This window comes from Phycodurus eques, chromosome 10 (genome assembly GCF_024500275.1).
Source record: "Phycodurus eques isolate BA_2022a chromosome 10, UOR_Pequ_1.1, whole genome shotgun sequence".
NCBI classification, from domain to species: domain Eukaryota; kingdom Metazoa; phylum Chordata; class Actinopteri; order Syngnathiformes; family Syngnathidae; genus Phycodurus; species Phycodurus eques.
Window position 1 is genome coordinate 13,462,995 of NC_084534.1, and position 11,097 is coordinate 13,474,091.

An 11,097-nucleotide genomic window follows, 5' to 3' on the forward strand; every position below is an offset into this window, starting at 1 on the left:
AAAAAAAATTTTTCACAAATTCTGCCAGGGTATGTAAATTTATTAGCACAACTGTACATATATGCAGTCGTATGTACCTCTGTCATATTGGAATGAAAGTGGAGGCTACACGTTTTTCATAACCACTAGGTGGCGGTGGCATTTTGGAATGAACGTGTACAGCTTTTTCATAACCAATAGATGGCAGCATACATTTATAAAATGCTAAATTATTTTCCATTTGCCTCTATACCTATGTATAATGCGTACTAGTGACTTGACAAATTTTGGGGGGGAAATGCGCATTATACACGAGAAAGTACGGTAGTTTACGGATGTTAATGTTAAATGTAGTAAGCGACAGAGTGATGTTAGGGATTATGTCACAACACAGCATGAACTAACTTCATATTGAGAAATGGCCAATAAAAACGGAAAAATGCTGTACTTAATATTTTCCTGGAGGATGCATTTGGGATTAGCCTTTGAAGTTGGTAATAGTGATAAATGAAGTGAAACCGACAATGATTTTAGTCAATTATTTTCCAGAATGACAGTGCTTATAGAGGAGGAGGCTATTCTTGTGGTACAGCTTGAAGCAGGCAGCAGGTGCAGGTGGAAATGGCCCTGGCTAAAGTTGGAAGCCAAAAGAAAAAAGCAAAGAAATGAGGCAAATTTCATTTTAATCTTAAATTTGTACATGTACTTGAGTGTTGTAGATAAATGTTTGTCTGCGTGCAGAAAAGTAGTTTATTTTGCCTTATTGTACTCTTCAGTCTTCCAGATTGCTTAATTTATGTTAAAATAAAAAAATAATTATTATATGATGTTTTTTTGTCACCTTTTTCATGCCTTTGGTGTTTGCATGTCTGTAAAATAAACGTATAGAAACGCTCCTAACTACGGTGCTGAATAGACGACGGACCTCCATCTTGATAAATGACGTGACGTTCAGGACGACATGCACGTCACACGGCTGTTCCGAGTAATGCACGTGTAAACAATTGACCAGAGATCTTCAATCGAAATGACAAAAAAAGTCTCCATGTAAACCCGGCTACTCAGTGGTTGGTCCGCTGAAGACGAACCCTTCACTTGTCAATCAAATATATGTTGATGTTCGCTGTAGTCAACTACTGGCTGAATAACATGTGCCACTGAGGTTATGCTTAATAAACAGTTAAAGTCCCTGTGTGTGTTAATTGGGGACTAACACACACAACAACTTCGAGCGAAGCGTTATTTTAAATGACACCGCCGTGGTGGAGTGAGCAGTTTAGCTCCTTAACTTCACAGCTCGCAGGCTAGTCGTTAGCTCGTGAACACAACAAACAGTTAACTTTCCCTTAAGTGTCTCTGTTGTCTGAATCTAGGCGTTGCATGGAGCAAGGCTGTGTGGAGTATTGGATGGAGCCAACAGCGACGTCCGCCGACGTTCCAAGAGCCCACTAGCGGCTAATGACACAGCCGTCCAACTCACTCACTGTGTGATCTGCGTGCCGGCTCACCACAGAAATGACAATTTATCGAGTCCGGAAAAACTATCGTGTCCATTTTATTTATCAAACGATAAGTTGATATAGTAATTATCGTGACAGGCCTAGTGGTTGCTGATTTAATTCCAGGATGTTATTTGTTCATCTAGAACAATATGATCCGAACCAATTCATTGGCTTGAAATCAATTCACTAACTTTTTAGCCACAGATTCAACCAGTGTGACTGCATACTGGACAGTGCAGGTGAAGTTTTCTAGATTATTTTTGTTTCTTGTAAGGAAATCAGGTATAATTAATAATGATAACAAATAATCCATCCATCGTCAACACCACTTATCCTGGTTAGGGTCGCGGGGTGCTGGAACCTATCCCAGCTGACTTCAGGCGAAAGGCGGACTATACCCTGAACTGGCCGCCAGTCAATCGCAGCACACACAGACAACCATTCACACTCACATTCACACTGTCACTGAGTGGGAACTGATCCCACGCTGCCAGCACCAAAGTCAGGCGAGTGTACCACTACACCATCAGTGACTTAAACAAATAATAAACAACAAATAATGGCAAATCCAGTCACACTTTATTTGAATAAAGTACAGGTAACAGGTTGGATTAACAGTAGGTTTAGCTGTTCAATTCCTTTTGTTTTTGTTGTATACTGAAGACATTTGGGTTTCAGATCAAAATATGACCATGAGAGTAAAGTTCAGAATTCCAGCTTTTATGTCATGGTATTTACATCTAGGTGTGTTAAACAACTCAGGACAGAGCATCTTTTGTTTGAACGCAACCAGTTTTCAAGTGAGCAAAGGTACTGGCACATGTGATGGGTGTTTCTAGTTGCTCGGGTGTTGCCTTTTAGATTGATTGCTTGAACAGTGCTTGTTTTTGGCTTTGGGTTTCACCACTGAAAGCTGCATTTACTGTTAAGCAAGCATGAAGACGAGAGCTTTCTATCGGAGAAAAGCCATCCATTTTGAAGCTGAGAGAAGAGGGAAAATCGATCAAAGCTATTGCACAAACATTGGGCATAGCCAATACAACAATTTGGAATGTCATGAAAAAGAGAGAAACTACTGGTGTACTGAGCAACAGACATCGAACAGGTCGGCTAAGGGTATCAGTTGATGGCAGAAACATTGTGAGAGCTGTGAAGAAACACCAAAAGACAACAGTCAGTGACATCACTGCCAACCTCCACAGGGCAGGGGTGAAAGTATCGCAATCCACTGTTCGAAGAAGACTTTGAGAGAAGAAATATTCAGGCCATTCCACAAGATACAAATCACTCATCAGCAAAAAGAATGGGGAGGCCAGGTTGGATTTTGCAAAGTACAGAGAGGCGCCACAAAGGTTTTGGAACAAAGTTTTATGGACTGTTGAGACCAAGATTAACCTCTACCAAAGTGATGGAAAAGACAGAGTATGGAGAAAGAAATAATCTTATGATCCAAAACACTCAAGCTCATCTGTGAAGCATGGTGGAGGTAATGTTGTGGCTTGTGCTTGCATGGCTGCTTCTGGAACGGGCTCACTAGTCTTTATTGAAGATGTAACTCATGATGGTAGCAGCAGAATAAATTCTGAAGTATACGAAATAATCTTATCTGGCAATTTACTAAAAAATGCGTTCAAACTAAGCCGGAGAAGCTTCATTGTGCAAGACAATGACCCAAAACACACTGCCAACACAACAAATGACTTTATCAGGGGGGGAAAGTGGAAGGTCGTAGACTGGCCTAATCAATTACCAGACCTTAACCCAATAGAGCATGCATTTTACCTCTGAAAGAGGCGACTGAAGGGAGACCCCCCCCCCCCCCCCCCCAGAAACAAACAAGAACTAAAAGAGACTGCAGTAAAGGCCTGGAAAAGCATTTCAAATGAACAATGCTACAGTCTGGTGAATTGAATGGGTCGCAGGCTTGATGCAGTTATTGCAAGTTATGCCACCAAATATTAAATGTTACTCACTTTAAGTTAATTTAATAATGTCTCTACCACCCACACACCCATCAATCACATGTTCCAATACCTTTGGTCACTTGAAAAGTGGGTGGGTTCAAACAAAAGGTGCTCTGTTCTGAGTTTAACATCTGGATGTAAAACCCATGAAATAAAAGCTGGAGTTCTGAACTTTTGTCTCATATTCATCTTTTGATCTGAAACCCAAAGTACAAGTATCTTAAGTACGCAACAAAAAGAAAGGAATTGACCTTTCCAATACTTTTGGAGGGGACTGTATGTCCGTGATGGAATTTTATACCTTGGCTTAAACGTGTTCAGTAACATTATAAATGTCTCATGTCCACCACCGAAAATGGCTGCAGGCCTTGGTAATGAGTTCTCCGATACGTCTTGAGATTAGTTGCGGTCTCGTGCTGTCATGAGAAAAACCTGGTGGTGGTTTCACAAAAACACAAAGTTATAGAAAATGCTACATCTGAGCCAAAGTCTTGCAAAATTAGCTTGATTGTATGACTTGGGGCATTGTGAATACTCCATGAACAACTTTGCTGCTAATAGTAGATGGTGACTGATTCCCAGTTTACCTGTGGTTACAGGCAGCAGCAACAGCAGCAAATACTTTGCCAGCAACGATTCTTCAGACACATCACGCAAAACCCGCAAGAACCAGGAAGCGCCAGCAGAGCACCAACACAACTTCGACAATCATGTGGAGAGTTCACTGTGGAGCATGATCCAGCACACGTCAGAACCTGTCATGATGACATACCAGATCCATACCAGGTAGACACACGCACACACATTTGTCTTCACTTTTCATTCCAGTGTTGATGGACAAAAAAACATAACTGCAAATCAGTCGAAATTCGCCGTTTTGAACACAAAATAGGCCATTTACGGTAATCGTATCGATCCGATGAGTTTTTCCTGGCAGGCGGTTTGTTGTAGTTTTGACTGTGCATACACACGCACATGCGCACAGCAACATCAGAATTGGCATGTTCACATTTAATTTTGTAATTTTTTTTAATTGATGTTCATGTTGTGGTTAAAAGAAAATCTGAAATTACTCACAATTTACTCAGTACATGAGTAATTATTTCACTGTGTACTTTTTTACTCTTACTCAAGTAATTTTTTGGAGGACTCCTTTTTACTTTTTTCACTTTGTCAAGTAACAGTACTCTTACTTGAGTACAATATTTGGCCACTCTACCTACCTCTGAAGCGGACATCCTCTATTGCTACTCTTACATTTAAGCAAAATTTTTGCCCATCAGATCAGCCAATGTCATATTTGTAGCACTGGTCTTTTGTATTTTCGCATTGAGGTGCTGCGGGTCGTGGCCCTGGTTGTGGTCCCAGCGGAACCGCGAAGCACACGTAACATCGGCGACAAGAGTTGATCCGCTAGTACATCTTGTATTAATTAGGAAACACCCCTACAATTATCTAATTAGTTTACGGATTTTAATGTTAAATGTATTAAAGGTCAGATGACAAAGATGTTATGGGGTCAATTAAAATTCACATTTGCATTGTTTATATGTTATGTAATACATGCGTGTAGCTTCCAGCAAGTTTTCAACCATAGTTTAGCTAAAAATGAGGTTTTTATGACTCATATTGAGTCCTCCCCATACATCCCCGAAGCTCAAGACACCGGGGTGTGGTTACTCTATCCACCGCAAGGGCTACCGGAAGTGACGTTGCAATTGGCAAACGCAGCAAGCTACACTCTATACGCAATCAGAATCAGAATCATCTTTATTTGCCAAGTATGTCCAAAAAACACACAAGGAATTTGTCTCCGGTAGTTGGAGCCGCTCTAGTACGACAACAGACAGTCAATTTACAGAACACTTTGGAGACAGAAAGACATTGACAAAAAAATAAATCAGTCACTGAGCAGTAAAGGGTTGCTAGTTATCTGGTAATGCCGGTACATTTGTTTTTGTTTTGTTTTTGTTTTTTTGACAATTGTGCAAAAAGATGCAGAGTCCTCTAGCACTTAGAGCAGTTCGAATGACTAATATTGCAATATTCCGGTGCAATGACCAATGTGCAAAGGGCGCTGAGACTTCAAGGAGGGTATGCGGTTTAAAGTGACGAGTTGTGTGATAATCTGGGACAATGTTGGTTGTGCAAATGTTACAGATACTCCTCAATCAGTGTGCAAATGGAGCAGATACTACTCTGGCATGAGTGGCCAGTATATGCAAATAGTGCAGCATGGCGAGACAACTACAGTGAGTGCACGAGTAATACATAATTGGCCCCACAAAAATGTGAGAATGAACTCAAGTCAAAAAATTGCCAGCATGTTGTAATGGAATTGTAGGTCAGGTGTTTAAGAAGTTGATCGCAAGAGGGAAGAAGCTGTTGGAATGTCTACTAGTTCTAGTTTGCATTAATCGGTAGCGCCTACCTGAGGGAAGGAGCTGGTGACCGGGGTGCGGAGGGTGCGAGAGGATTTTGCACGCCCTTGTCTTAGTTCTGGCAGCGTGCAAGTCCTCAATGGTGGGTAGGGGGGTACCGATAATCCTTTCAGCAGTTTAGATTTTCCGTTTCAGTCGGAGTTTGTCCTTTTTTGTAGCAGCACCAAACCAGACTGTGATGGAAGAACACAGGACTGATTCGATGACCGCTGTGTAGAACTGTCTCAGCAGCTCCGGTGGCAGGCCGTGCTTTCTCAGAAGCCGCAGGAAGTACATCCTCTGCTGGGCCTTTTTGAGGACGGAGTTGATGTTGGTCGCCCACTTCAGGTCCTGAGAGACTGTAATTCCCAGGAACTTGAAGGTCTCGACGGTTGACACAAGGCAGCTGGACAAAATGAGGGGCAGCTGTGGCGAAGGATGCCTCCTGAAGTCCACGATCATCTCTACAGTCTTGAGCGTGTTCAGCTCCAGGTTGTGTCGGCCGCACCACAGCTCCAGCCGCTCCACTTCCTGTCGATATGCAGTCCTTGATGAGGCCGATGACAGTGGTGTCATCTGCAAACTTCAGGAGATTGACAGTCTGGTTCGCTGAGGTGCAGTCGTTCGTGTAGAGAGAGAAGAGCAGCGGAGAGAGGACACAATCTTGGGGTGCCCCAGTGCTGATGCTGCGTGTGGATGAGGTGGCCTCCGCCAGCCTGACCTGCTGTGTCCTGCCTGTCAGAAAGCTGTAAATCCACTGGCAGATGGCAGGTGAGACGCTGAGCTGGAGAAGCTTGGATGAAAGGAGTTCAGGGATGATGGTGTTGAACGCTGAGCTGAAGTCCACGAACAGGATCCCCGCGTAGGTCCCTGCACTGTCGAGGTGTTCTAGGATGAAGTGCAGTCCCATGTTGACTGCATCATCCGCAGACCTGTTCGCTTGGTAGGCAAACAATGGCGAGCAACGTGTTGGAATATGAGGAGGAGGAGGATTTCGACGTACAGGAGCACCCAACTTAACTTGGCATCGTCAAAGCGTACGTTTGAGCCGATCAGGAGGTCGGAACCTGACAGTGACGACGACGAGCGGCCAAGTAGCAGCTGTACAAGAGAAAAAGAAAGTGACCACTGGGTCGATGTGACGGTATGTCAAAAGCATGTCTTTTTATACAGTCATGGCTAGAAATAATGGCACCCCAGGGGTGCCAATATTTTTTAGCATGACTATACGTATTATATATTCATATGTTTCAGTGACATGGCACAAGCTTTTACATAGTATACAGTATTCCTATATATTGTGTGCCCCTCGCTCAAGTAGCGTTACAACACGCCGCACAGAAAGTCTTTGCCGTGTCTGTTGGCTTGTCATACAAGCAAAAGTACAGACGACAGTACTGAAAAGTACTGCATGGGTCTTTTCCCCCCCCCCCCCCCCTACTTCCCAGTACATGGTAACCATAATAGAGTGGTAGGTATATACAAGGAAATCCTCACCTCTTGTCTGCACCGCTACGCAACGGCACCGTGGCAGCTGCGAGATTTAGTTCTCTTGCTAGCGGTTGAGGTCCCGATGGCCGTAGGAAAAATAGTTGGCACCGCAGCTGGTTTCAGCCTCTATCTCTGTATCCAATGCTTTCTGCTAAGACTTTCTCAAAACACGCCGGTTCGAAGTGATCAGCACAGAGTTTGGAATGCTTGCTGTGCACCCATGGCTGACCACGTTTCTTCCCCTGTCGATTGACTGTCCCTATCCATTGTTCACGTATTCCTTTTTCACTTGGAAAGCCAAAGAAAAGTCTTGCCACTGCCTGAACAATTTGTACGACCAAATGCCACACAATAAACCATCGTGACATTACTAAATCATATGACAACAAATATACAAGGACGGGGACAACAAATATACAAGGACGGGAACAACAGCATGGAACAGCAGCACACAACGCCGAATGAACAGGCTGTTTGGCTCGTGTGGCGTCACAGTGCCGGATAGAGCCAAAGACCGGAAGGCGCTGGATGCAAAAAGCAGACGCCGCATTCTGAATCATATTTATCGATTGAACTGCTGTATATCTGCTATATAATCACTTCAAAATGGCAGATGTGGTTTGTAAAGTGGTTCTAGAGTTATCGAGAACATTTTTAAAATCTTTGTCCTCTGACCTTTAAGCGACGAAGCGATGTTAGGGATTATGTCACAACACAGCATGAACTAACTTCAAATTAAGAAATGGCCAATAAAAACAGTTGATGTACAAATTTGTACATTTGTAGATTGCTTAATTTATGTTTAAATAAAAAAAATAATGAAAAATCATCTTAAGTTGACGACCTCCCTAAAAATGTTTAACTGTCTATCGTAATAATTTGAACTGCTCCCACAAACTATGATCCCCAAATACTTCTAATTAATTTTGAACTATTTTTTCTACATTACCCTTACAAAAATGGCTTGCAGATGATTGGATATGAAAAATAAATGCATCGAATATGCAAGGACTCTGGTGTGTACGTTGTTGCTTTGCAACATGTAAAAAAAAAAAAACAATTGTCAATCAAGAACCAATCCTTCATTGTTTGTAGTTTGAATTTGAATCTGTGTCGGTGACCTGAGGTGAACAATCCACCTCACGTGTAGCATATCAAGATGCTGATTTGAGAGCATGATTATTGTAAAGGTGTGCCTTAGGCAGCCCACGATAAACGGTCACTCTAAAACATGCTATTTTACTGTATTGGAAAGGTCGGGGGGTATGAAAACCAGTCAGTATCTAATGTGACCACCATTTGCCTCACGCAGTGCAACACATCTTTTTTGATAGTTGATCCGGAATTTATTTTGTGGCCTGTGCAATTTTGGTCCACTGTTCAACAGCTGCGGATTGGCAGGAATTGGAACACGCTGTCGTATACGCCGATCCAGAGCTTCCCAAACATGCTCAATGGGTGACATCTCTGAGTATGCCAGCCATGCAAGAACCTGGAATGTTTTCAGCTTCCAGGAATTGTGTGTGAATTGTGTATTGCAACATGGGGACGTCATATGAGGTGATGTTCGTGGATGAATGGCACAACAATGGGCCTCAGGATCTCATCACCGCATCTTTGTGCATTCAAAATATCATCAATAAAATGCACCTGTGTTCGTTCATTCATAACATACACTAAGGCACCTTGATAAGCCTCACCTGTGGGGTGGATGGATTATCTTGAAGTGCTCACCAACACAGATTTAGACATTTGTGAACAGTATTTGAGAGAAATAGGCCTTTTACGTAAACAGAAAAAGTCTTAGATCTTTGAGTTCAGCTCATGAAAAATGGAATAGTGTTGTGTTTAATCAGTTGAGATGTATTTCACCATCATACTTCTTTGACACCAATTACTACTTTCCTATTAGCGTTGGTGCTATCTTGTGGATGCCTCAAAAAGCAAAAAAGGAAATATGTGAGCTCAGAAAATAGCCGAGGTTCGGTTACACAGGAAAAAAAACTAATCAGTATTTGTAAACTGAATATGCAGAGGATTAATGTATCGTTAATAAATGATTTATGATGGCAACTGTTTGAGGCTAAAAGGAATATTAAATTGTGTTATGGGAAAATTGGTTTTGAAAGCCAATCAGTGTCACGGAACACGTTGCGGTTGTTTTTTTTAGAAGCTTCACTGTATATATATATTATTTTTGGGTGTTATCTCCTCCAGGGACCAGACTGAGGTGTTGGCTGAGGACAGGGAGAAGCTGCGAGCGCTTCAGCCTCTCCAGCCTTGGTTCACCCACGATCAGCGAGAGGAACTGGCCCTTGTTCATCCCTGGATTCAGCAGCACACCATCCCACAAGAGATAGACACTCAGGTGGGAATGTGCACACTACCTCGCAGTCATTAATTTCTGCCGCTCACCCAGACATCCACGTGACTGTGCCCCCCATGTCCCTCAGGGTTGTGTGACCTGCAGCGCCAGTGCAGGAGTGGCCCATTCACCTCAGCCCCCAGACAGCTCGTCCCCTATGGAGGTCCTGGAGCCGGACTCCATTGTGGACACTTGAAAGCTGTGACCGCAAAGTACTATCCACCCTCGACAACTCCCACCCTGCATCTTTTCTGATCAGGCCAGAGAATTTGTTCTCTGTGCGTTAGTCTAGCTAGATTTGTAAAGGGGGCAAGAGATACTGACATTTAATTTTACAGGTATTTACGCTGGGTCAGCCTAAAGTAACTCCTGTCATGGGACCATGACTATTATACCTCTCTGTGTTGTTTTTTTAAGTATATCCTCCAGCTACCAGATGCGTATTTCAAGAAGGCCGCTTGGTTGCTGTCCCCTGAACATGAACCCTGTGCACGCACACTGGGCCAGCAGGTCAGGTTTGACCATGTGACAGGACAAAGACCATACTGGTCCAAGTACCAGGACACACGTGACACACTTCAGTGACAATGGAATACAAGTTGAAAGACTATTTTAGCAAGTGGGTCTCATTGTAAATGTCCCCTGAACATGCGCACTGTGCGCACAAAGACATTGCTGCCCAAGAGAGTGAATCCCAACACAAACCAAGCACTTAATGTACATGGTGTACACATTAACTCCTTCAGTGACATAATGTCATATCATGGAGGACACATGGTAGATTGTTTTGAGATGTTTGTCTGGATACAAAGATGTGCTGCTTTCTGTCAAATAATGCTCTTATTGGTTCAATTGCTGCTGGAGTGTCATCTGTGTATCCCATATTGTTTGATTGTCTGTCGTTGAAACGTCCGTTGTGTCATGTGGACTCCCAAACAACAGCAGATACACTATGATGATCATTTCAACAAGCATCTACAACGCCCGAATTATGTGCTTTCTCCCCTCAACAATCCTGCCCTATCCTAAACTCACTATACCAAGTACATGTGCTAGGATTACGAACATATTCCTTCTTGTGTGTGTTTCCACTCGACTCTGAATGTTGTAGCTAGTTTCCTGCCACTCTTAAGTGACTGCGTGACTGCTGCTTCCTTCCAAACAGTGGCCCATCTGTGTAAAACCAACCTGGTTTTCTTACCAATTTTAGACTGAGAATATATTAGAACAGTATCATGTTTTCGTAGGAGAGAGATTCACAAAACTTCAGTGTATAAAAGCCATTTGTCTTGAATTCAGGGACTGTTTGTGACACAAAGGAATGAATAAATGAAATATGATGTCTATGATCCCTCTTTGCTTATCAATGAATAACC

General features: G+C 42.8%; 1 protein-coding gene across 4 annotated transcripts in view; it reads left to right on the top strand.

Moving 5' to 3' along the window:
• The window catches only part of per3 (period circadian clock 3), a 31,117-nt gene extending 20,034 nt beyond the window's left edge, over positions 1-11,083 (top strand). For 3 of the 4 annotated variants that reach the window (XM_061687699.1, XM_061687701.1, XM_061687703.1), the window contains 3 exons: positions 4,045-4,231; positions 9,574-9,724; positions 9,810-11,083. In XM_061687699.1, the coding sequence (XP_061543683.1) occupies positions 4,045-4,231; positions 9,574-9,724; positions 9,810-9,917 (446 nt within the window). In that variant the 3' untranslated portion in view covers positions 9,918-11,083. Of the gene's footprint in view, positions 1-1,352; positions 4,232-9,573; positions 9,725-9,809 lie in introns of those variants that run through there. The other variant, XM_061687702.1, reaches the window with a different exon arrangement.
• Positions 11,084-11,097: the final 14 nt, after the last annotated feature.